The sequence below is a fragment of the Onychostruthus taczanowskii genome, unplaced genomic scaffold (genome assembly GCF_017590055.1).
Source record: "Onychostruthus taczanowskii isolate IOZ18803 unplaced genomic scaffold, ASM1759005v1 scaffold32, whole genome shotgun sequence".
Classification (NCBI taxonomy): domain Eukaryota; kingdom Metazoa; phylum Chordata; class Aves; order Passeriformes; family Passeridae; genus Onychostruthus; species Onychostruthus taczanowskii.
The window spans coordinates 2,501,982-2,528,378 of record NW_024500572.1 but is presented as its reverse complement, the minus strand read 5'-3'; the positions used below and the strand labels follow the sequence as shown (position 1 = coordinate 2,528,378).

The window sequence follows — 26,397 nt, the reverse complement described above, 5'->3', positions numbered from 1 at the left end:
AGGGAAGGGGCTCAAGGCTCCTGTGCATCTCCCTGGAGCTGTGGGAGGAAGGAAGGGTGGGTGTTCTCTGCCCGTCTCCGGCCCTGCTTCCAACTCCTTTAGCTTTCACCAGGGAATTGCATCCAGGTATTGGCCACACTAAAGAGGACTGAATACTTGGAATCCACAGGATGCTAAAAGGCACCACAAGGCAGGGAATACGGCACGTGATGACGGGACTGGCAGTCCCCAACAAATCCTTATTGCCCTCCTGGGCTACCATGGTACAGGCAACAGAGATGTGCAGCCCAGCCCTCCCAGGGGCACAGCCTCTGTGCTGGACAACAAGACAAGTACCTGGCAGTATTGGGACTTCATTGCATGGAGGACTGAAAAATACACTGGGATTTAGTGGGGAGCAGGGATACAAACAAAACAGACAAGTTTCTCTCTTGGGAGCCAACAACTGCAGGCAGGTGTCTGACAGGCACCCTTCACCCCGGGACACCCCCACACCTCAACTGCCCTGAGCTCTGCCCACACATACGTCCTGCCCCAAGCCCTGGAAATGAGCATGTCTCAGTCCAAAGCCTCAAACCCCAAAGCCATGGGCTTTCCCAGCAGCAAGGAGTCCTCAAAGCCTGTGCACTCCAGCCCAGAAAAGCAGCCAAGGAAAGAAAAGACAGAGATCAAGAGAGCAGCAGAAGAATTTTGTTTGTGTTTGCATGCAGGATGCAAGCTGGGGCTTTGACAAGGGCTTCCTCCAAGCTTGGTTTGTCTCTGTGACAATGTTCCCTTTTTAAGGACTTCCAGGAAAGCTGCCAGGTTTAAGGTACAATCCAACGCACCCCTCTGCAAAGGGAAATCTGGCTGGTGATGAGCAGAGATGCCAAACTGAAAAGATGGATCCACCAGCTCCTTCCAGAGACCTGCACAGAGCTCCCACCACAGCAAATGCAGAGGGATGGGGATTCAGCACATCCCCATGGCCCTGCCCTGGCTGTGCCAGGTGCCAGTTCACCCTCACCCTCATAGTCCCCACTTTTCTGAAGAGCCATGGGAAGGAGGAGCAAGGTTTGACAGATCAACGTGGCTTTTCCAGAGCTCACAGGCACCTCCTCGCAGCCACTTCTGATTCCCTGCCTTCCAAACTGACAGCTCCTGGTCATGTCCCAACTTCCATTGCTCATGCAAGTCCCCAGCTTGGGTAATTTCAGATTCTTTACAGGAAGCAGACAGGATTGACTCTTCCATGCTCAAAAGACAGCGGTGGAGGCAGAAGCGTTGTCCCCTCAGCTCTGCCCAGAAGAGTTCCTGCTCCTGCCAAGTTGTTAGCGGTGTTATGATGGATCTTCAGGACAAAGTGACAGAAATACTTGTTAAGATGCAATCAGAAACTGCAAGTGCCTCAGTGAAGCGCAGAGATTTGTTGTAAAGTTCTGTGACTACCAAATGAGAGAGGAGGCTGACAGGAGTGGATCTCTCCAGAATACCTGTCTTGATGTCCAGGTCTGGTATCCGAAGAGCACAGCCTGCAGCCCGGCTCCGTGGCCCTTTGAGCCTCCTTCCCTTGGCAGGGATTTCGTGTTTATGCTGCCTACTCCTCCTGAATGAGGTTTGGGTAGGGGATTTGTGAGGGAGGGCAAGTTGGGACAGAAGGCTAAACCCCCTACAATGATAAAAGTGGTGTTTGGTTTCTAAAAGGAAAAATAAAACATAAAAAAAAAAAAAAGCAGAAATCACTTATTATTATGGCACACACTGATTTCATTCTTCACAAACTCACGGTACCAGGGGAGCTGCACCCCTAGGGAGGCTCCTGGGAGGGAGCTGTGGTTTTGCAGTGCCCCTCCAACCTTCCTCCAGCTCTCCCTGGGGATAAGCAGGGATCACATCCAGCCCTCAGTGCCACGGCTCCACGTTACCAGCACACCAACGAGGCTGAGAGCAAGAGCAGCAAAGGCAGAGCCGCAGCTCAGGGGAAACTCGGAGTCAAAGACTCTTCCTCCCTGATCTCAGGAACAGGCTTGGATGGCTGTGTGGAGGAATAAATTACACAAAGCAGAAGCTGCACAAGGGGGGAGAGCATGGGGAAAGCAGAGGTGAGTCTTGTGTGACCCAACCCTGCTGCAGCTCGGGACAAAGATCTCTCCGTGGGACACGCCGGCCTCGGGGCTTCACCCTGGCACAAACACCTCCCCAAGAACCACCACTGTGTGCCAGCCCAGCAGCTCCCTGTGGGTGGGAAAGCAGCACAAAACAAACACCTTCTCCCCCAGGAGCTGCTTCCCAAGCAGATTCCTATTTAGCAGTGCTTGGCAGGATGTCAGGACAAGTAAAAGGATGCACGTGGGGAGTGCGGTGTCGGCTCTTGGACACACTTCGAGCAAGAATGCCTTATTTGTCAGAGAAGGCATTTTAGTTCTGCTGCTGAGTGTTGCCTCAAACAGGGCAGGAGGTTACAGCAGCCCCTGAGCAGCGCCCACAGACCTTCAACAACTCACACCTGCCTCCGGGAGCATTATTAACCTCAGCAATTAATGATGGAGTGAGTAATTCAGAGCTCGTGCCAGGAATGCATCTCTAAATTTTTGAGATCTTCTGGGAATAGAGTTTGGGCTGAACATTTCCTCATATGCATGGTTTTTAAGTTTTGTTTTGTTGGGTTTTTTTGGGTTTTTTTGAGTTTTCAACCTTTTTTTTGGTCTGAGTTACTAGAGGTCCATGAGGACACAGTGTTCATCTCATACCTGAGCTGAAACAAAGAAGGGGCTGAGCCATTAACAAAGTCTGTTCTTCTCCACTTAACAAAGTCTGTTCTTCTCCACTTAACAAAGTCTGTTCTTCTCCACTTAACAAAGTCTGTTCTTCTCCACTGTACTACTTAGGAAGTTATACAGGTCTTGGGGAAAAACAATAAATAAAAAATCCCTTCTACTCCTCATTCAGCTCTGGGAAATGGGTCATAAGTGACTGGGAGCTGCCCTGCAGGCTGCAGAAGAGCTGAATCTTTAATGCAAATTAATAAATGTTCTGTTCTGAACCAACCTGTCCTTGCCTTTCAGCGTTACAGAGGGGCTTACTCATCCCGGCTTTTGCGGGCCACATTTGAGGGATCTGCATCAAGCCACATCCTGCATTACCCATCTGGTCTCAAGTGCTGATCCCAAGCAGTTCTGCACGACTTACCATGGCAGCACAGACACATCCCTCTGGATTAACCCTCGCCGCACACAGCAGCCAAACGGTGCTCAGAGCCACAGTTATTATCTTTTCTTTAACAATTCATCACCAGCAAGGTCCAACGTGCGCAACACAGCCGTGGTCATCAAACACATCCCCTGTTCTTGCAGGGGATGTGCTAACACAGGGCACTGAGCGTGGCAGAACCAGAATAATTCCAAGCTTTTGGTCATGAATGGGAAGCACCCCCCGGACAGACGGACGGACAGAAGCTGCTCAGCCCGGAGCAGAGCAGAGCCTCGGAGGGGTGCAACACTTACTGTTGGCTATGTTGGAAGCAGTGTAACTGTCTGCCATTCCTGAGACCTGGCTGGCAATGCTGATCTCACTGGCTCTCCGGAAGCCCCTGAACTGAGGGGCTGAAATGGGGGTGGACAGGGACGCGTTTTCCATGAAGACGGCACCATGAGACTGAACAACATCTGCTACAAAGTTGAAACAGGGAAATCAAAATATTAGACCAACAGACAGAGGCTGGGCAAGATGAACTCGGGGGGAAGGAAGGAGGCAAACAAAGCTGGTAGGTGCAAAAACCTTTCAGAGCTGATTGGAATGAAACAGAAACACCCCACATTTCATTGGAGCTCTGGTTAGAAAAGAAAGCAAATAGCACAGCAGGCAGAGACATGTGGCTGGAGGAGCAGCCTTTGATTGAGAGAAGCAAAGTAAGTAGCTCAAAAACCAGATCCAAAGAAAAACCCAGGCAGACTTGTTCAAGCGGCAGTAACAAGCATGTGTCATACATACAGATGTGAATATACACTATTTTATACATTCACATCGAGACAAGATAACCAAGGTAAGAAAAACAACAAAAAACAACCTTACAAAGAGGTATTTGTTTTCTTGAGATATTTAAATTTAAATGAATCTCTCCAAGATAGAAGCATTATTAAAAAGCAAAAATCAAGAAAACATCTTCATGCCTGGCAGGGACTAAATTTGGACTTGTATTTTACTGCTGAAGGACACAGCCAACACTCATAAATCTGGATAAAGGGCAACTGAAGGGAGTCTGGTGCTGAGCACTTGTATCTCCCATCAGAGTCAGCAGACCAAGGAGCACTCAGGCTCTATGAAAACAGAGCTTTTTTGGTACAACACGCAGGTCTGGATTTTTAAATCCCAACCTGAGGTTTACCAAGTTAGGCCGAACCCCTCAGTACATAAATACAGAAAGGAGGGTTTAAAATCATGCTCACATGGACCTTACATATAGATGAGAGGGAAAAGGACCTCAAACACTCAGGAGTGGCAAAACGAGAGATGCTGAAAGCCACATTAAAATCTCTGCATTTGAGTTTTGTCTCTGAACAGTGCTGAGAGCACCCACCCCTCTGAGGGTGCTATGAGGTCCAATTAAGTGGGATATCTTAATCCTGCAGGGCAGAGGTTGGTAATGCCAACACCAGGTGCTCACAGCAGGCAGCACCAGCGTGGCACTAACATGCAAAAGCAAAGCAATTCATTATGGGTTTAAGGTTGCCCATCTCTGCTGCACTTGAGGAGCAGCACCTGAATTTATTCCCAGGTATCAGGCAGGAGATATCACAAGGAATGTGAGCACATTACTCCCACACATCAACACCCTCCACCTATTCCAGCCTGTTTAGTTATCCCTGGATTTAATCCTGGGATTTAATCCTGGCACACGGCTGACACGGGGTGTTGTTTTAGCAATTGGTTTATTTTAATATCAATCTTTTTTTGCTTGGGGCTACTGATTTTCTCCCTCCAATCCCTGAGTTTGCAGCAGCAGCGTCTGTGCCCACACAAATCCTGCTGCAGCCGAGGGAGAGGGAATGTATGAAGCAGAAAATGTGTGGCTAAGTGTCAGTAAAAGAGTTCTGTTCTCTGCAGGGAAAATCAGGCCACAAGCTGCTCTGTGTAAAAGCTTTGTGGACTGTGAGATCTGAGCCTTAGCGGGAGCCTGACCTGATGATGAGCTGCACACACAGCCCACGTTGTGCCTGAAAGGCCCTCAGCAGCATCCCCTTCTCAGCACTTTCCCCCTCTTTCCACCTTGCCTTGAGCTGCTGGCTGTCAAGGCTGTGACCAGGATCCACAACCCAGCCGGTCCAGTGCTGTTTTCTGACTGCACAAAACACCAGCATGAGCAAGAAGAGGCAATCCAAGTGGAAAACAGGAGCTGTACTGAACCCCACAAAGGTCTCAAGGGTGAAGGGTCTCATTCCCTTTGCTGGGAGACCTGGAACAACCCTCTCTTCTCTGATCACCCCTCCCTCTCCATTCTCTTGCCTATGAGATGCTCCTGTGCTCCTGCTCTTGTGTCACCAAACAGGTGATGATCACCACCTTCCCTGAACCTCCTCAGATGCAAGGAGAGGTTTGGCTTTGTCTGTCAGGAAAAACGCCAGATTCAGGTTTCACCACCAGAGAAACCTGAACTTCTTCCTCTGCTTTATCCTAAAGCACCTGTGGCTTGAAATTAGGAAGACCAGTTCAAGAGTGCTACAGGAGAAAAGGCTGGGCCCAACATGTTCTGCCTGGGGTGGTCACAGCTTTGACTCCATTAGCCCATCTTCACTTGGCTCTGCCTGAACTTCAGCTCCTTTTTCAGAACCCAGAAAGTGAATTAAGGAAGAAACAGTGAGATTTTGAACCTGCTCTTTTTTAGCCAATGTTTTCCTGGGCTGACCACGGATTTTGGAATATAATGAGTGTGCAGCAAAAGCACCCAACCTCAGCAGCCCTTCCAGCCCCATCCTGGTGTCACCAGAGGAACAATTCCCACTCCTGTGACAGCCTGAGGTGTTTCAGCATTGTTGAACAGTTCAGTTCAGCACTGCCTGCGTTGGTGGCAGGGGTCTGCTCTGCAGGGGACAAGGTGCCACTGATGGCAGTGCTCCCCTGCTCCTGCCCACTCAGGTGCTCTTGTGCTTCTCCCTTTCCGCAAGTCACTCACTCTCTGTCCCTGAGAAAGGGCAGTTTCTGAGAAAAACGAAGGCCAGGAAAAGGCAGGGTGGGAAATGTGGAGAAAAACCTGTTTTATGCATTACAACCCACTCAGAAAAGCTTCCTCCACACCAAAGCTGCAGTGATAGCAACTTCCAAAGAAAATCCTGAGACCTGACTCGCAGAAAAAACCCACAAAGCTAACAACACATTTCTGAATTTGTGTATTCTCTGCATCATGTCTCTTGAGCAGCAGTTCTGAAACCAAAGGGGCTTTCTTGAGGAGTGTGGTGACCAGGGTGGGATGTCACAGGCACTGCCATGCTGGCACAGACAGACCCCAGCACCTGCAGCCAGGTGTTCCTAACAGGAGCCATGGGAAGCCTCCTGCACCCAGAGGTTCATCCCCAGCCACAGCTCAGGTCATGGCAGCCACAGGGAGGTTCTCCAGGCAAGCCCAGAGTGAAGCCCAGGTCCTGGCAGCCACAGGGAGGTCCAGCACAGCTCAGGTCTTGGCAGCCACAGGGAGGTTCTCCAGGCAAGCCCAGAGTCAAGCCAGAAGGTCCAGCAGCAGCAAGACCTTTATCAAGATCAGCTGTTCCTCTGTCACTCGGTGAGGACAGAGGTGTCCCTGTTTACTGCACTTTGTCCTGTGACTCAGGGATGACTCAGGGCCACTGGACCACAGAGAGGAAGAGGAGCCTGGCTGGAGCAGTGTCCTGAGCACCCTCCCAGCAAAGCACCTGCTGCTGCTGGAGCCACATGGCACAACCCATGCCATGGCCCAAGGTTTAACTGCACTTCCAGGGGAGTGGACATGGGAAGCCAAATCACTTATTTTGTTTTGGCCTACCTAAGAATCTTTAATATTCATTTTGGTGACGTGCTCTTTCACTTTTGGACTCAATTATCAATGTTCTTATAAGGGAACAGCCCTGAGCCATCCTCTCAGGTAAGTCCTTGGGGTATCTGAAAGACAGATTTGGTATGTGCTATTTGGAGACTGAGCTATTGCACCAAAGCAGGAAATACTGAAAGCCATCAAAAAATATGTACAGATCAATAAAAACATTAAAAACCACAGAAAAGTCAGGCAAGCTGCTCAGCATAGGCCAGGCCCTGTTCACACTGGAGGTCAGTGCTGGGCACTCTGCAGTCACTACCCTGACACCAAGAGCAACAGATTTCTGCTGTCCACAAGTTCTGGTGATTTTGGAAATTTCCTTCAGTCCAGTGGCTGAATTGGGATTCAGCACTTGCTACACTCACATCAAGAACTGCTTGGACACATTGTGGTCTTGACTCACAATGTAAAAAGCAGAAAATCGTAGAATCCTATAATGGTTTGGGGGTTGGAAGGGACCTTAAAGACCATCTAATTGGGCATGGGCAAGGGATGCTTCTACAGGCTCTGTCCTGACCACAGGCAGCATGAGCTCCCAGGGAAATGGCATTTCAGCAGGGACCTCCAAAGTGGTTAATTGATAGTACCAGATCCTCTCCCTCTGCTTTACCACAAACCCCACAGCACAGGCAACAACTGCACACCTAAAAATCCTCTCCACCTCCAGGAGACAGAGGAGAGACCCCTGGGAAAAGTCAGTGATATTGCCATCCTGTATGACCACATAAGAGCCCAAACTGCTCAGGGACAGTGAGGGTCAGCTTGTTAAAGACAAACAGGGCAGCAGAACCCAGCTCTCAATGCAAAACACTGAGCAAGGAACGAGAATGGGCAAGTGAGACACGTGGGAAAGAAAAAAACCAAAACAAAGGCAAATCTCATCAAAATTGCAGATGTAGCACCAGCCACAATCAGAATAAATGAGGCCATGCAGCATTGATGATGGAAAATAAGGCAAAACAAATGCATCAGACTTTGCTTTTAAGGCGGGAGACAAGAAATTAATTTAAATAACCAACACGCAGAGCCACCCTGGGATCTGAAAGCCTCAGTGCTGTGCTCAGCAGAGCCACGAGTGTCCAAACAGCAAACAGTCAAAGGGACAAAATCTGGTGTGACATGGACATCAAAGGGACTTCTGGGCATGGTGATTCGTGGCTGGGGAGCTGCAGAGTGCAGGACACCCTTTCCCAAGGCACCCTGCCCTTGGTGAGCACCACACGAGCAGGGCCAGTGAGACTGTCTCTGCCAAAGGCTCTGCCCAGCAGCACAGAGCAAACCAGTCCGTGCATGGCAGCAGCTCCCTCCAGCACCAACACCAGAACGGGACAGAGTTTATAACCCCAAGCCCTTTTTCCACAGTGGCTCTCCCAGAGCCAGGTGTGATCCCCAGTGGTGATTTTGTGTGGCACAGCCTGAGGCACAGCACGAAGGTTTCAACTCCAGGAGGCAACAGTGTGATCTCCAAAAAAGGACCCCAAGAACCCAACACCACAGACAATACAAAAGTGTAGATTACACACACTCAGCACAACCAGCACTTTTATTGGAAACATCTTGCCAATTCAGTACGGGAACGGGGATACTTGTTTCCATGAAGCTGTCCTGGTGCTGGAGAGCACCCAGAGGGCTACTTTCCATGAGGAGGATGGGATTGTTCTGGATTGTCTCAACTAGAAGCAGATGGGGAAAAAAAAAAAACATAACAGAAGGACAAAGAACAACAGACATGCGGCCACAAAGTGTTAAACATACAAACAGTTACACCCCAGCACTTAATTATGAGTCTTCAATGAACAGACAACCTTCAAATAGAGTAAAAGAAACAAAACGGGTGATTTCCAAACAGACCAACATCAGAGATTAACTGGGAGCAGAGGAGAACACAACGATGGCATTTCCACAACAAAAGGGAGGCATCTTCACCCCCTTCTAAGCCAAATCCATAAATACACAGCAGATCCAGAGAAATCTTTTTTACTACAAGTGGAAAAAAATATGCTATAAGGGAAGAATCAGACTCACAGCCTACACAGTACAAAGCACAGGAGTAAGCAGGGATGTGAGTTTGATTTTACTCTGCAAGTTAACTGAAATGAAACAGGGACCAGCATTTAGTACAGATGGGAAAATGGGGGAAAAAAACAGCCTGAGAGGCTTTCTGAATTGTGGACTTCCAAAAAAGCTACCTGCACGAGGAGATGTGCACAAGCAGCGTTACACAAGGTTTTGTACAAAACCAATTATAACTGAGCACCTGAATTTTATGTGATCAGCAAAACATACAGCTTCATTATGGCAGCAATTAACTTTTCTGGAGTGCCCTCCAGTGAACACTAACTTCAGGAGCAGCTTGGTGAATCATGTCTGGGTAATGTGTCCATCACAACATGGACTCTAATGGAAAGGAATTGCCTGCTACTTTCTGATAAGCAAATGAAGAGGCTTTGTCTTACAGGAAAAAGATAATTTAAAACTGGTTTTTGTCAGTTTTATTCATGAAGGCAGAGCAGTATCTCTTAAAATAACACGGCTCAGACCTGGAGGTTTTGCCATCACTCTGCCCTTCTCATAGGGGAGCTAATTGCTGTTTAACTTCACTGCATAGCAAGTGTCTCTCCAAACACAGCCAACTCAGAGGTCCAGGGAGGCTCTAGTGTTCCTGCTGCTGTACAGAATGATAACCAGGACACAGGTTTAGCGTCAATGGGGACTCTGCCTCTGGGTTCAGTGAGAACAGGGGCTCTGGAATGTATTTAAGAAAAAGAAGGTAAGATGTTTAGCTGCATGTTTTTTTTTTTTTTTTGTAATAAGCCCCTTGCAGCTGATACCTAGAATACACCCAAAAAGCAAATTGCTCTTCAAGTTGCTATAGATTCCCTGAGCTGTTGTAACTGGCCTGGGTACAAATGCAGTTGTGGGTGGATCCATTTTTAAAAAGTGTTGCAGCAAGATCTTGGCTAAATTTGACAAGTGAGTGGGGCCTGCAGAAAGCATTTTATTCACTTCATTAAACATGGGGTTTAGTTTGTGCCCATCTAACAAATCAGACCTCTATACTGAGCAATTACAATACTTGAAGACACTGATACATATAGAAGGTCACTTCTTTGGATTTTCAACTTTAAAATTATGCAGAGGATCACCAGAATTATCCAGCTCTAGTTATACAGTTTTCATTTAGTCCTGCATGATTCAAGTATTAGACAAATGGGATCCAAACAAATAAATCATCTCATCATCTCACTGTAGACTCTACTCCCTCCAGTCTTCTTTGGTCCTACAAGTCCTAAATTCTGCCAACTCAGTTGTGTTTCATTCACTCTCAATCACAAGCACCAGTCTGGGTGTAAAACAGAAGCCTTTACAGAGAGGTCACCACCTCAGGACCCTCAGCAGCTGGAGGCCCTTGTGTGACAAACAGAGGGCACACAGGACACGAGGCACTGACTTCACTGCAAGAAAATTCCTTTTCTGATAAATCAGGAACAAGCTAATGCTACAGGGCCAGTTCTCCTTGTCACCATTTCCAGTTGTGTTGATAACTTCATGTAACATGTAATTTGTAACCCTTTAACAGCTGCTGTGGACCCAGAGGGACTCACCCAGAACAGCAGAGTTGCCATCGCCCAGCGGGAACCTCTGGTACCGGGGAATATTGAAGGGGGGCAAAAGGTAAAACTTCCTCTCCAAAAGAGGCTCGAGGCGTGAAGCAGATGGGTCTGCAGGGTGGAACAGGTTATAGACCTGCTGACATGCTGGTCTGAGCTGAAAGACTAAAAAGACAAAGAAAAAAACCCCTCAAGTATCAAAATATTGCTTGTTAGAATGCTGTAGATATTTGTCTCTAAAAAGGACAACTGTCAGGTTATAAAATTGCAAAAGATTTATCATCTCTCTCATCTCCTAGTTTATTCAACTGAAACTATTTATTACAATGTTTACAGACTCAAGAATTGCCCAGTGCTTTTCCTGTTTGGAAATGGGATAATCGGTGGTGCATAGAGCACAGGGAGATCTGCTTCTTTACGGAGCAATAAACACGACACAGAAATGTTTGGGTTTCACCAGACTCCTGCAAGTGCAGCAGGAGGTGTCACACCACCCACCAAGGGAGCAGTTTGCACCAGGACTTACTGTCAAGAGCTGGAATTACAGTTTTCCGCAGCGCAAGCACCAGGCCCAGGGGAGACCCAAAGAGGAAGAAGTCTGTGATCTCAAAGTCAAATTTCCCAATATTTCCTCCATCCAGCATCGTGGAGCTGCTGGATCGCCTGGATGTGGGGTCGTTTCTCAGGACACTAGAATGTAAACTGGGACAAAAACAGAAAATAAAGTCTGAATTATATTGTCACTGTGTTTTCATAATTAAAGGCTGGGTTACTGATTGACAGTGGATATCATTTCTATCTCTTCAGTGAAGGAACTGTGCTAATCAACCCACAGTGACCCCACTGCACTGGCATCATTTAAATGTACAAATCCAAGCTTCAGGTGATTTCATTTACACACCATCTCCTCAAAATCTTTTTTCTTTGAATCATAGAACATGTCCAGCTTTTGCTCCCTCTCTCAGGTGTCAAATCTGTTTGCAAAATTCCACCTCTGTCTTCTGCAGGCTGGGCAATGCACAGGTTTAACACAGAGATTTAAATTCACATTTTCCTTGGACACTGAAGAAGAAGAAGCAGGATTGCTTAAGTGAAAATCCTGGAAATCCACCCCCACATTAGGGAGAGTTGCTTCTTTGCAGTCTAAATCTGGGCAAGTGGAATGACAGATGTGTAACACTGATAACCTGGTTCACAAAAGGCATTCTGAGATGCTTCTGTTCCCACCCGAAAGCACAAAGCTGCATATTCTTTTGCTCTCCAGGTTGTGCAGATTCCAGTGGCAGCTGTAGTGGGTTATCTCATTATATTTAGAAGCAGAGAGTTGAAGACAGTACCAGCAGTTCCTTAAGAGGGTGTTTGCAAACACTTAAAAAAGCATCAGAACAGGTTCTATAAATCATGTAGGAGAAATGGATATCATAAGAGATGGGTTGGATAAAGGGTTTACAGGCCTGGAGTTGGGAATGATGCAGATCCAACAGTCTGCTGGCCAGCTCTGTGGTGGTGACCAGTACTTGTCACATCCTCATGTGCAACAGCTCTGGCTCATCACAGCTACCTTCTGAGGACAGTGACAGCCCAGCACTGCTGTGGTCCCAAAACAGGGCTGTTCCACCACCCTCAGCACAGAGCAGTAGCTCACAGACCCCTCAGACACAGCCACCACCCGGGAGCAGCTGCAGATGCTCACACTTTTGGGGAAGAAAACTGGCTTTCAGGTAGACTTTGCTTTCCTGCCATGGCAAATAAGGAATAATCCCAGTGACAGCTCCAGTGCTGAACGCCGTTCCCAGAGGATGCTGAACCTCCTCCTGCTCCTGCTGTGCTGTGTTCCCTCTGGAGCTGCACACACGCACATGCACGGCTCTGCTCTCCCAGCTCCCAGCCAGGGAATGATAAGTTACTTATGCCAGACACACACACACATCACGGGGAGTCAAAACAGCAGTGTCAAAAGCGGCAGGAACGGGAGGTTACAGCAGTGACAGCTCAAACGAGCCTGTTCCTGTTTCTGTGATGCAAACGAGGCTGCACAGCCCTGAAACAGCTCTGAGAACAAGCCACCTTTGGTGGAGCTACTATTGCTTTAGCTAACAAGATGCAACGCAGTGAGTTTGCTGTGTGTGAGGAATGCAAAGTCATTTAGAACACGCTGGGTTTTGCTGCAGGCAGGGTGACAGCGATGGGATTCCAACAAAGGCTCCAGAGGAAAAGCTATCCCCACGGCAGGATGGGTGCAGGGGCTGTTTGGTGTATTCCACACAGCTTCCCACAGCATCTCTTCCTGGGGAAGGAAAGAAGCAGAGCAGGCACAGCACGGAGCAATTTGGGCGTCTTCACTCCTTCTGCCGGGAACTTGGTATCGCCTTTTCAGCAATCAAAAGAAATGAGAGCCAAGGGGAACTCTGGATCTGTCATGCTCCAAGCAACCTGCAGTGCCCTGTTCTCCCTTTAAAGAGCAGCAGATGTACTGTGTGCATTAATTAAACAAGAGCTTATGGATTTCAGAAGCAAATCAACTCATTTACAATAATACAAGTACGGCACAGCCAGAAATAATGTAGTTGTGCAGAAGGACTGAATTTAAAAATAAACGTGTGATTGTAATCTCCAGATGCTGCTCTGGCTTGCTGGGCATTATCCCAGAGAAGTGGGTAGGTCTGATACATGAATAAAAATGAGTGTCTTTGGCACAGGATGAAATCTGCAGTGGGCACGGACAGAAAGGTCCCTGTGTGCCAGGCTGCCCGTCTGCCGAGCCCTGGAGGAAAACTTGGCTCTGTTCTGCCAACCTCCTGCTCAAAGCCACGTCACACCAGGGCTTGGTTTTTGCATGGGAAAAATCATTCCTTGATGGCAGAGGCCAGTGGGCTTTCTGCTGGTACTGGCTGGGAGAACAAGGTCCAGGGATAGGAGCAATGTCCTGCTGACATGCAGGAGGGGACAAGTGGATCCCTGCTCCCCAGCCTCCTCTGCACTAGGGATGAGTGAAACCCTGCTCCCCAGCCTCCTCTGCACCATAGATGAGGTGAATCCCTGCTCCCCAGCCTCTCTTGCACCACAGATGAGGTGAATCCCTGCTCCCCAGCCTCCTCTGCACCACAGATGAGGTGAATCCCTTCTCCCCAGCCTCCCCTGTACCAGGGATGAAGTGAATCCCTGCTCCCCAGCCTCCCCTGCACCACAAAGCTGAGTGAGAGACATGCAGAGACAGCTCCTACCTCAGCTTCAACCTGCCTCTTTCCCTGAGGGAATCCTGGTTTTGAGTTCTGGGAAGAGACTAATTTTTAGCTCAAGGTCTAAAGGGAGGTTTAAAAAGACATAAAACTCTTAAGAAGATGTACCAATCTGTCACCCCACTGAATCCCAACAGCTCTTGCCAGGGAGTTACAAGTGCTGCATGTTGGGTGCAGGCAGAGCCCTTCAGAGATGGAACACGAAGGACCAGCACAAAGCTATTTGGAACAACAAAATGAGCAATCCATTATCCACATCAGGCCCAGCACTTACTCTAAAATAGGTGCAAAAATGCATAAGATGCCAGCCTGATTTTCTTAACTGAGTCTGTGCCCCTGAGGTCAATAACAAGGAGGAAAATCAGCACATTTTTGCACAACTCATATTTTCCCTGTAATACAGGAGACTGTTTTGAGGAGGCAAGAACAAGAGCCTGATTGCCTTTTATTAACCTGCTGGAAATAGCCAAGAACCTCACTGGGGATTTTGCAAATGCAGCTGTCTTTCTGAATATCCTATCTCTGTGCACCAACAACATTCACTTTGATACCTTCTCTCTCCCATAAACCATTTACCAAAGGGCCCTGACATGGCAGGACAACACAAATCCCTGTGCTAAAACAATGACTCCAAGTAGTGATGGAGGGGGAGAAATGCAGGAGAAGCCTTCAGCACAAGGCAAAAGGAACAGCCTTGGATGCAGCAGCAAAGCAGGTAATGGGGTTTGCTGTGGGGGTCACTGCTCCCCAGTTCCTGGGACATGAGAGAAGAGGGATTAAGAGCATATTTACTACAGTTCCTCCAGGCCTGCAGGAGAAAAAGCTCTGGGCTGTCCAGTTTCAGAGGCTGAAGAAGAAGATTCAGTCAGAAAAATCCTCTGGATTTATAGAAATAATCCCTGATGACCAGTGGTCATGGGCAGACTGCTGTGAAAATTCCATGGGTTATGCTAACAGACACATTTCTGAATGCCCATTTGAAAAAGCTTAAAAATGTGATATTGGGGGCTTCAACAATGAGTAACAAACCTGAAACATGTCCTTGGTGCAAGGAAGCAGCCTTGGCAGGGGACAGAATAGCTCAAAATCAGGTTTTAGAGATGCTTTAAAATGAATACAACGCTGGGTTCCCAGCTCTGCTTCGCCAAGTTCCCTTACACGATTTCTCCATTTGCTTTCTGACCTCCATCCCACACTTGGAGCACAGCAGAGCAGCAGCTCCCTTGGCTGTGACACAACAGCTCAAAGGGCTTCTTGCCATTGCAACCACTGATGCAGTAGAGAAGCTGGATTCTCTCAGTGCCACTCAGCAAAAGCTGTTAATTTTTTTTTTGCATATATAACACACTGAAATCGATAACCCTCTAATCTAAATTGTTTTCCTACACCTTGCTTATCACAGAGTGACAAAGCAACACTCAGGTTCCACAGATACACCACCCTCAGCTCCAGGACACTGCTGGATCTGTTCCTTCCAAATCTTAAATCTTACATCTTACCTTGAAAGAAAGGCTTGATGCTGCTTTATCGTGTCCAGCTCATAGGTGGATGAATCACTCCTTTTTCGTGGCAGCTGCTTCTTTGGATCTTCTCCATTGCTACGAGGAATATCAATGTTGCTCCTGCTGAGGTGTCTGCTGGCTTCCAGATTAGAGCCACTGGAACAGTGGCTGTTGTTCACTGTTATCCCAGGAGACAGAAGGTCGGTATCCTGGGATGTGAAACGTATGGATTTAGCTGAATTAAGAATACACCCACATGGTAACACCTCCCTCCTCTCCTCCTTTCCCCATTTACCCCAAGATCCAGTTGAGGCCAGTACAGAATCTCAGGCCCAAACACTCCCTAAAGTGTGGGTGATGCTTCACACCAGAGGGTGAAACATCCCTGTTTAGAGCAAACACACCCAAACTGACACCCATATGCACCTTAAGAGACATCTGCCACTGATAATGAACAGAGTCTTTGCTGTTTCAGGAGATCCTTACTCAAACCAGGCTCTGTGGAGGAGCTGGGAGCCAGCATTACCTGGACACTCACCACGCTCCCTCGCCGACTGCTGTTCTGGCTCTCAGACACGGTCTGGTTGCTGTAGCATAAGGCATCAAATCCCAGGATCCCTCCAACACAGTCCCCTACCAAGCAGACCTGAGACAGGAAACAAGCAGGGGAGGACAGGGAGGAAGAATAAAAAGGAAATTAAAAAAAGAAGCCCCTTGACTTCAGTTCAGAACTAAGTTATACAGAGAGCTGGATTACAGCTGGACAAGCTGGAGTGACAGGATGCCCAGTGCCTTCATCAGTAAAACTGCTCAGCCAGTGAAATCCATCACTGCCTGCAGACTCCCATTCTCTCACACAGCTCAGCTGTCCTGGCTGTCCCCACCAGCCATGTGGAGCAACAGGACAGCAACACAGAGCCCTGATCCTGGTGCTAACTGCAGAAACCAAGCTGGATCCCCTTGCCAGCTGCCTGTGCTACCTCAGGGAAGCTTCTGCCCATTTGCATCCCGAGGGGTAACAGTGTTCTGCCTCCAAGGGTAGGAGCAGACAGGCACAGAAAAGCACCAAAATCCCTGGGCAGGAGAGGGCTGGCTGGGAAGAAGCTCAGAGTGAATAAACCACACGACAGCAGTGCAGTGTCACAGCTCCTCTAATGTCTCTGCCCTTGTGGGGCTGGGGAGTCACTTTGCTCAGAGGTGTGAGGCTCAGTTATGTTCTTTATGAGGTGCAGTAGCTACACAGCCTCAAAAAATAAACCCATGGGTGTGACAGCTCCAGCATGAGCTGCTGAAGGTCCTTTAAAGCCAGGAATGCTTAAACAGCCTTGGTTTGCAATGGGGACGAGACCATGTTTAGTAACAAAGGCAACATTCCTGCTCAGGCAAGTTGTGTCACACTGAAACCTGATTAACTTCACAGCTTTGGAGCTTCATTTCTGAACACAAACTCAGGCTTTGCTTCAAATCCCAAAGGTTCAGGACAGAGCACAAGTAATAATCTCTCCCTCTCAGAAAGAAAGGAATGGAAAGCACAGCATTTCCTTATTGCAGCCCAGCACTGTCACATTTCCATCCCTCCTGAGAGATTTATGGCAAAGAGAGTTTCAGAAGGAAATTGCTTCCCTTGTTCTTCCTCTGGCTGTGGCCTGAGCAGCCCCTGGCTCACCTGGCCATTGAAGGAGGTGCCCTCCTGGGATTTGATGAACTCACTGTAGGCCTGGTTGGCTCTGACAATGACAGTGGCCACGGCTTCCTGGTACTGCGGGGAGGACGTGGCGAGCAGGGGCAGCGCGGCGAGGGGAATGTGATCCTGGCTGTTGGACAGGCAGCCCTCGTCATAACTGTATGGGCTGAGGCTGCAGAAGGCAAGAGACAGTGGGAATAAGGGGAAAACAACTTGCAGGCAGTACAGTCAAGTGTTGTGGTTCATAAAAAAAAGCCTCAAGACAGAAAGGCCATTTATTCCTCTGTGAATGGGTGAGAGCTTAATAAATCTTTCCCACCCATCAAACGTAAATCTTCAAGGACAACATACTTACACTGACAGAACAACCTCCAGACAAGGAATTAAATCCTTAGTATTTATTGGATTAATTAGAATAAATCAATCTCAGAACTTGTGCTGCATGATTACTGTATTCACTGCAGCTGAGTATGAAATCGAGATTGAATGCCTGGCTGGGACATTAATAAATGCATTCTCAAAGCACAGTCAGAGCTCCCAGTGCTACATGCAGAACATCTCAGGGAAGCAAATAAAACAAAACAAACCCACACTCAGTGATAAAACAGCATCAACTTACCTGGACACCAGGGAAAATGCTTCACAGCAGATGGCTGGGCAAGGGACAAGTTTGATGGCAATGTGTCCCAGAGCAGCTGGATAATGCACCCTCATCACCGTGTCAAACACGGTCGTGATGGTGTTGACATCCCCTTGCTTGGAGCTCTGGTCACCACTTCCTGAGTCCAGGATGTTCCCTCCATGGAGGACCAAGAGGAGGACATGGATTTTACTTGGCTGCATTAATGGCTGCACTGATTCATCCTAGGTGGGGATGGAAGAGAGCACACAGAAATGCTCATTTTTCAAAGGGGTGTGACTTGTGCTTAATTTATGGCAAAGGCTATTAGATACACCACAATACAATACTGAGAACCTGAGTACTTCTTTCAGGTCTCTTATTCTACACTTTTGCATGCACACAGCCTCAGTTTGCCTTGTCAGAAATAAAGCTGTTAATGAAAGTAAAAAAAAAAAAAAAAAAAACCCCAAAAAAAAACCCCAAAACCAAAACCCTGGATAAAATTGTATCCAGGTAAAACATGGCAGCAGTAAAGACATTCTTGTGTATATTAGGGTGGAAAAATACAGAAATAAGAGATGGGTGCTGTTTTTTGTGGGGTGCTGAGCTCAGCTGCAGCAGTTGGCAGTGAAACACATTCAGCAAAATTAAGAAATGAGATCAAACAGGTCAGCAAGTGGCAAGTTACTGAGAAGTTGTGGGAAGATCAGTCATTGCATGTTTGCCTAACACAGAAGTTATAAATAAGACTTCAGATTTGCTTAAACTGTTGCAAGAGAGGAACTGAAAAGAAAAAAGTTCATGACCCCATAACCTAAGGAATGGCCAGCATGTGGCTGGGAGACTGCTGCATGAACACAGTCAGGGATTTTAATTTGGCTGTCCAGGTGATTTGCTTATTGTCTTGAACCAATTTCTTGCCTAAAGAGACAGGTTGTAATTTGGGGGAAGGAGGGAATTGTATTCTTATCATTAATGCCCTGCCAGAAGAGCTGTAAGCCCACTCCTGATGCCCCAGGCAGGTACAAGAGCATCCATGTGCACACACTGTAACACAACAGAGCAGTAACTATTTTTAATATCTATTTGCTACCAGGGCTTTCAGTGTTTACAGCTCCCACACGGACTCAAATGCTCCATCCCACACCTGTGAGATCTGTGCAAACCTGTTCTGTACCTGACCCCTGTGCTCACAGAGACATCTGAGAACATCCTGAGCAACCCCCTGCTGCCATCCAGAGGGGGCAAGGAAAGGATGGAGGGCAGCAGTGTTTTCCGTTTGGCAAACTGTTCTAATTCTAGCATCCTCAGTCACCTGTTGTCCTTTGAGCAGTGATTGAGTCCCTGACAGACCTGCTGGTGGGAGGAAAGCATGCCCAGACACACATTAGCAGCCTAATAACTACATTGCATTTTCGCCAGATAATGTTTTAGCTTGTCTTACTACACAGCCCACCAGAAGTATTAAAATTCTCATCCAGGTCTGTAATAACGATTTTTCCAGACCTCCTGCATAAGAATGGCCTTGAATTATTTAGCACCATTCCACTGTATTCATGCCTGCTCTTCAAACCTTCTCTGACTCCGGTTTTAGCACCTGCACAGTGAACCTTTCCCTGGGTGGTGGCACAGGAGGAGCCCTCAAAGCGTCTCAGCACCCCTTCAGTTTCCAAACAAGTGTTCTAAGTGTTCATTTGGAGAACAACATGAGTCACCAAGCACAGGTCATGCAGAAGTTTATCAGCAGTGCTTTGGAGGCACCTTTCAGTTCATTACCCTCTGCTCTGAAGGAAGTGGGGAACTGCTGATCAGTTTAAGGGTGGAGGTAACTATTTAGAACTTCCTTGTAAGATCTGGAGCCTCTTAAAACACCTAAATCCTGAACCACCTTCAAGTGAGGGAAGCTTTTAACCTGAAAATCATTGCAATTGGTGGCACAGGAATTTCATACTATTTTAGCAGACAGCTTGTGAACAACTACAAATAACTGTCTTTTTCATCTTGCTTTGAAGTCTGTTCTTTTTCTAAAATGAAGGCAGAAACAGGAGGGGGTTGAGTTTGCACAGCCCTCTGAAGAAGACAAGTTTCCCACACCATCTTGAGCTCCAAGAGAAATCTTAGGGCTGTGACTTAACTTATTTTGAGGTGGCCAGAGCTGTTCCCCTCCCAGCCACCCACTCTCCTCACGGCCCTTGAGCTCTCAGTCTGTTATGGAAAAGCCAAACCACCATGAACTTAGAGCCTGGCACAGACAGTAATTCCAAAACTCATGATCTTTGATGGACCACTCAGACACAATGCAGGCACTCTGCAAAGCAGCTGCACCACCCCTGCAGCACAGACAGGCAGCTGCTGAAGGGCAGGATGAGAACAGCCAGCCCGGGGTGTCTGACCAGGACTCTGAACTGCAGAAAGCTGGGCTGGCTCACTGTGGTGTTATTTATTCATTATTTTGCCCAGAGTACCGACCCAGGCTGTGCTGTAACTGGATTCCAAACACGACTCTGAGCAGCTCCATGCTGTGGGCTACAGCTGAGTGCTGTCCTTTGCACCTAGGTGCTGCAGGAACGTGTTCTCCCACTCCCACATCCACACTCATCTGGCATTGCAGGATAGCCCTATCCTTGAGCTGCTCTGATTCCCACAGGATTGCCAGTTTTTTGCAGCTGGATACCTGATGCTGCCTGCAAACTACACAGCATTTTCTAGATGATGTTCCAAAGATGGGTGAAAAATCCCTTAAATCAGAATTACAGAAGGACACACACAAGTGTTACCAGGGCTCAGCAGCACATGGAGACAAGACACTGCTCACAGCAAAGGGACCCACTTATCCCACACAGAGACATTCCAGCAGCAAAGGATCCCATTACAAGAAGCCAAAGCACTCACCTCGATGATGCTGAGCCTCTCCACGCTGGAGCCAACGTGGTACTCTGCTGATGTCTCCTGGTACAAGTCACCTGGGAGCACAGAGGTGTAAAATGTCAGCACTGCCAGATGCTCTTTGGCAAAGACATTCTTCCATAAAGACAATTCTTGTTCCAATGCCTCACATCTCCTTCATTATTTCATCAAATCATCCTCTCCCTCCTTCCTGCCTCCTTCCACCTGAGAAACCTGGGCAATGCTGGGTCATTTATTTTCCAGCAATTTCTCGTAACCTGGGTAAGAGCTGAGGACATTAGTGAGCTCTTCTCTCATTACAGAGATCTGGTACTGCTGCTTTATTAAGGATGGCAACAATGGGAAATCCCTGCACGACTGTCAGAAATGATTGGTTTGTGGGAAAATAAAAGGAATTGCTTGAACTACGCTGGGGAGTAGAGATCTGATGTATTCCTACATCTGTGCCTACACAGACCGACTTTGTAGAAAAAGCCTGAGTGTCACCTTCCACCGTGATCGCTCTGGCTGAGGAGCTACAGCTTCCTTTCACCATTTCATAATGATGAGCAGAAAATAAAACTGAGGCAGATACAGCCAGGAACAAAGGATGGAGCAAAAGGAAAGAAGAGCCAGGAGAAATTCAAGTCTTTTGAGAAAGAGCTGGGATATTTCATCATTATATGAGAGAATCCTGGCTGTCACACAAAGGAGCCAAATCAACGTGGAAAATAAAAGAGAATCAAAAGCTATCCCAGCTCCCACTGAGCAAATCTTTTCCAGCAGCACTGGGCAGTCATTTTTATGCTCTGTCTCAGCTTCTCCCTTTGTGAGATGAGGATAACAAGTTTTACCTTGTTCACAATGAGGCTGTAACAATTGCCTGGAAATACTGTAAAATAGCACATGCAGTTTGTACTTGGAAAAGAATTACCCTGGACATCATCGCATTCGGGGGTTTCAATTTTATCCATCAGATCGTTGGAACTCCATTTGGTTATTTCTTTCGGGAACATTTCCTCATTGTCAGACAAGTCCTCTTTAAAAAACAGATTTTTTGAGAGTCACAAACACAAAAACAGGTATACAGAAAAGAGCAAAACCCAGAATTTTAAATAAAACCCACAACTCTGTGCAATCTACACACATTTGGATAGCTTAAGTCAAAATAAACCGTATACTTCACCAGCTTTTGTTACATAGAAACCAAAGCACCTTTTGAAAAGTAAACAAAATGTTTTAGCTGCATGATTTAAACAAACAAAACTCCTAAAACATGGAAAGAAGTAATCTAGATCTTTAATGGTACCCTTGCCATTCTCTCTGATGGTGCCAAAGCAGCCAGAATGCTCCAGCACAGGAGAGGACAAAGCAAGCATTCCCACTGGGATCCTCCCAGCCCTGTTTGAGAGCTGTGGGATTTCTCTGGGGGAAGAAGGGACAAGGATCACTGCTGCTCATAGGACCAAACACTAAAAAGGCAGGAGCAATAAAGGGAATGTGAACTTCCCAGGCTGATTTCCTCAGGAGATGAGACACACATGGATCTGCGTTTTCCTGCCTATCTCAGTATCTTCCAAATCCCCTGGCTCAGTTCAACCATAGTCAATAAAGAATAAGGGTCCCAAAAAAATATTATCTTCTTAGAAGTGTAATTAAAAGGAAGAGACATACAAAGGAGAGCTCTCCTTTCTCTCTCTTTTTTTCTTTTTTTCCATTGAGGATGCATCTTTTGCTGCTACGATGGTTAAGTGCTTTCTAATTTATTTATACCTCTGTGCCTAGTATGTCTTTCCTGAAAATTTTGGGCTTGTAAATTGAATAAAGAGTTATAAACGTAATAACAGCAGTAATTACAGATGTCTTGAAGATCTAAAAGCTGTAATCTTCAGAGTCCCAGACTAGGATTTCCCCTTTCTTATTGCTGAACAGTTACTAAGAAAATAATTAGCTAGAAGAATCCCACAATGGGGAACAAAAAAAGATTATGAAATATATTAATCCTTTTTCAGCAAATCTGAGCAATAGCTTAAAAAAAGAATGTATGAAGGGCACTATGTGAAGATCCAAGCAAGCCTGATTATTTTTAGGAGTTTCTATTTCAACTTTGACCATAAAAAGAGAGCAACCTGGAAATTTTTTACCAGCATGCCATTTCCTTTTTCAGCCATGGAAAGAATTTGAGTAAATCCCAATTTCCCTGCACACAGGAGTGTGGAGCTGCCTGTCCAGAGCAAGTGGAAAGCCCAAGCCTGTAACACATGTGCTGGCAGAGAATTAAGAGGACGATTGCACTCTAAGCTCCTCCAGCAACTTAATCCAAATATTAAACTTAATTCCTTGAGAGGTCTAATTACAGCCCTTACTGCTGCTCAAGTGATCCCTGAATGGGATATTACTCCCATTATTAGCATTTATTACAGGATAGATATTCGATATTACTGTATTTGTCACTATCTTTACCAGTGAATGAGGGTGAGTGGGAAGCTGGAGACAAGGAATCTTCTCGGGCTCAGGTTACGCCCACTGCACTGCGAGGAAATGTGTGTGTGTGGATGGGAAGCACTTCTGAGGAACTCTGCTGGCTGTTGACTCACATCCTGAGCCCTGCCAGTTCCCATGGTACCGACCCCGGCAGGATGAGCTGCGAGCTGAGCCTCATCCCTGCTCACAGACCCGCAGTCTCTGCGGGCCAAGGGGCACCCAGAGGTCCCTGCTGGGGATGGGGCTCTGTTCAGCTGCACACACATGCCAAGGCTTTGACTCACGAGCCAAAATCCCACCAGATTTAGGGACAGACTTTTCAACCCAACCGTGCTGACTGCAGAGGACAAACTGTGCGTACACAGAGACTCGCAGGAGAGCAGCTGCTTTTACTCTTAGCAACCTCCTGCAAGTATTGCAACAGAGGTGCTCAAGGCTCATTTTGTTAATTCCCCTTCCCAGGCCTGTTAGGAGCATGCCAGGGATTCCCTGGGCCCTGGATCCCAGGCAGAGCTGCCTCCATCTCAGTTTTATTACTGAGTAATTAAAAAGGCAAAAAGCGCGTGGACAGCGACGGTACCGTTGGGATGACTCACTCCTCTTCCCTCACATTGCTCCAATAAATCCCTCACATACTTGTTGTAAATGCTTCATAAGTTAATAAATAGTGACACTTAAACTAAGCTGGCCCTTCCCTTTCCTGCAGGAGACACGCATTTATCCCAGTTCACACATGTCCCAGCCATTTCACTGCTGTTGTGCAGCTCACCACACTAACACACCCCTTTCTGCCCCACAGTTTGAGATCCAGGCCTAACCACTCATGGGAGAACTCTTCTGGAACATGGAACATGATACTATCAATTTCTGGAGGTTGAACTTCAGCTGAGCATCAGGTTTGCAAAACTGGGGTGTCATTTTTTAACAACTGCATTTCCCAACTTCATCAGCAAATATTGCACCTCTCACTTCCATCAGACAAGCCAGGAGGAGAGTCCATCTGTTGTCAATAGAGATGGAGCTCTCCAGGCTTAAATTTGCATAAAGTACAATATATAAAATGAGTGCAGAGGAACAAAGCTTCCTCACACACACATGCATAGAGGAAAAAAAATAGAACAGTGTTATCTTAATAAAGATAATCAAAATTACTTTGAGAATTCTGAAATCAACACTGATTAATTTTGGCACCTGAAGTACCTTGCTGCATTTGCTGTTGTATTTCTTGGAATGGGACAATAAGGAGTTAATAAAGGCAAATTTGGGTCTCTTCAGGCCCAGACAGGACAATTAATCATACCTCTTAGTGATTAAAAAACAAATTAAAAAATCATCAGTCACAGTGAATCATTAGGACACACCCACAGTCCAGTTAGTACTGCTGGATTTCATGCACACTCATTTGCACCAAATAAAATACAACCCCTAGGGCTAGGACTGTTCAAGATCCCCTCAAACAGATCAGACTGCACCTGAAATGGTGCTGCATTAACGTAAGAGTCTGCTGGGTGATGCTGGAAGAAGCTGCACGTCATGGTTAGAAAGGAAAAGACTTCAAAGCAAAAGAGTCTCGCTTCCTTCCCTGCTCACCCCCCGCCCTTCATGCCTTCCGTTCTCTTACCCCACCATTTCATGGAAGAAACGATGGTGATTTAGGCTCCACATACCATGTGCATCAAAGAATTCATCATCTGAGCTGTCATCTGAATCCCTGGCAATGCTCTGCATCCTCCACTCGGAGATACTATGGCGCGAGGGACTTGCTGGAAAAAACAGAAAAGCTTTATGCGAAACGCTACATCCACAAGACGGAGAGTTCCCAACATGATCTTTGCTGAAGGAAGAATCATGTGTTCTCCAAGAAAATTCACTGCTGCAATATTAAAAAACACAAAACCCTGATGATGCTGGTGTGATGTCAGTGTACTGCTTTACAGATCCTGTTTGTTTACTGTTGGTAGAACCTGCCAGCAAGATGCTACATTAAAGCAAAGCTGCTTGGATCACTCTTCTGCTATTTTGAATGGCAGCTATTTATAATTGTTAGTAGGACGTGCAAAATCAGCTGGGTTTTAAAGTTTGCAATTAGGAAGGAAGCAGGCTGATTGGAAGCTCTCTCTGTGCCTCTCATCAGCACACAAGCCATGCCTCTGCTTCACTAACTTTCGGGTGGGTAGCTCAGCAGAGCAGCCTGGAGAGGAATAATCTGTTTTCTGGAAGGAAATTGCTTCCACACAAATTGGATTAGAGATCTGTTTAAACTTTAAACTTGAATGATTTAAACAACATGCTATCCAACTACTTCAAAGGGAGCTGTCGGAGCGGCGGTCCTGACAGAGCAAGGAGAAACCTCAAAGTCCTTTTAGTGCTGTTTGCCCTCCTGTTCCCACACCTACCCACTCCCTTTCACTTTCGCCTCCAGAGTTCTCTGAGCTAAATATAAACACATTACGGCCTCTTCTTTTCTTTTTTCAGATATAATTTAGCAGCCATCCAGCCTGAGCACTTCTCGGCTGAAGTTGTCTCAGAACAGCCGCCTGCTGAAGGGAGCGCTGTCCAGAGAATGATGGGAGGGAGGGTTTGTCCCCTCGTGCCTGTCGCACAGAGCACACAAAGCACTCGCAGCAGCCACCTAACCCAACAAAAACCTGAGGAGACTGACAAGTTCTCATTTAGCATGTACAAGAGCCTGAAAGGCTCTGGTTACTGTGACAGCCGCACAAGCCGTTTCGTGCTATTGTTCCAACAGAGTTGAATATAGAAGTAAAATTCTCCGGATCTCCCACCAGGCTGTCACATGGAACAAGGATGGAGACCCTGTGCAGAGTCATGTAATTGCAGCTCAGCACCCCAGCACCCACCCTCGGGAGCAGCCAGAGAGGAGGTGGCGGAGCAGAGCTAATTCACGCCCCAGTGACGTCAAGGCACTCGCATAATAGTTGCTAAAAATAGAGCACCTAATTACATATGGGAGGGCAACAAGGGTCCTGCCATCACCAGAGGTCTCGCTCTGGTGGTGGAGAAAAGGAAAACCTTTTGGAGAAAAGGCTTTTTTTTCAGCTGGAGGTGGCGGTGCGTCGCGACAGCCCTCCTTGCTTCCATATGGTAATGTGCTGCCAGCATGAAGGAGGATTAAAATATCTGTGTGACGTACTTCCCAGCACATCACAATTAATTTCTTTCATTACTTTTCCTTGTAAAAGCTGAGACATTCTGCAGTTGAAAAGAAATTCAAGCTTTACTCCCGGTGAAAACCTTCAGGTGAAATCCTGAGAGGTCTGAAAACTCCAGATCCCAGTGAACATGTCAGCAGTGGAAGAGGGGGTT

The 26,397-nt window shown here is 47.0% G+C and overlaps 1 protein-coding gene across 10 annotated transcripts in view; it reads right to left on the bottom strand.

Annotated features, from left to right (window-relative positions):
- PITPNM2 (phosphatidylinositol transfer protein membrane associated 2) overlaps window positions 1-26,397 on the bottom strand; it is a 123,315-nt gene that overhangs the window by 11,148 nt on the left and 85,770 nt on the right. For 2 of the 10 annotated variants that reach the window (XM_041410444.1, XM_041410443.1), the window contains 12 exons: window positions 24,738-24,833; window positions 21,521-21,625; window positions 20,593-20,663; window positions 17,698-17,942; window positions 17,061-17,250; window positions 15,921-16,040; window positions 15,392-15,603; window positions 11,180-11,355; window positions 10,648-10,818; window positions 8,566-8,715; window positions 3,483-3,647; window positions 1,473-1,676 (listed from right to left, as the gene is read on the bottom strand). In XM_041410444.1, coding sequence (XP_041266378.1) covers window positions 1,473-1,676; window positions 3,483-3,647; window positions 8,566-8,715; window positions 10,648-10,818; window positions 11,180-11,355; window positions 15,392-15,603; window positions 15,921-16,040; window positions 17,061-17,250; window positions 17,698-17,942; window positions 20,593-20,663; window positions 21,521-21,625; window positions 24,738-24,833 — 1,905 coding nt within the window. The remainder of the gene's footprint in view (window positions 1-1,472; window positions 1,677-3,482; window positions 3,648-8,565; window positions 8,716-10,647; window positions 10,819-11,179; window positions 11,356-15,391; window positions 15,604-15,920; window positions 16,041-17,060; window positions 17,251-17,697; window positions 17,943-20,592; window positions 20,664-21,520; window positions 21,626-24,737; window positions 24,834-26,397) is intronic. The other 8 variants (XR_005953102.1, XM_041410446.1, XM_041410445.1 and 5 more) reach the window with 8 other exon arrangements.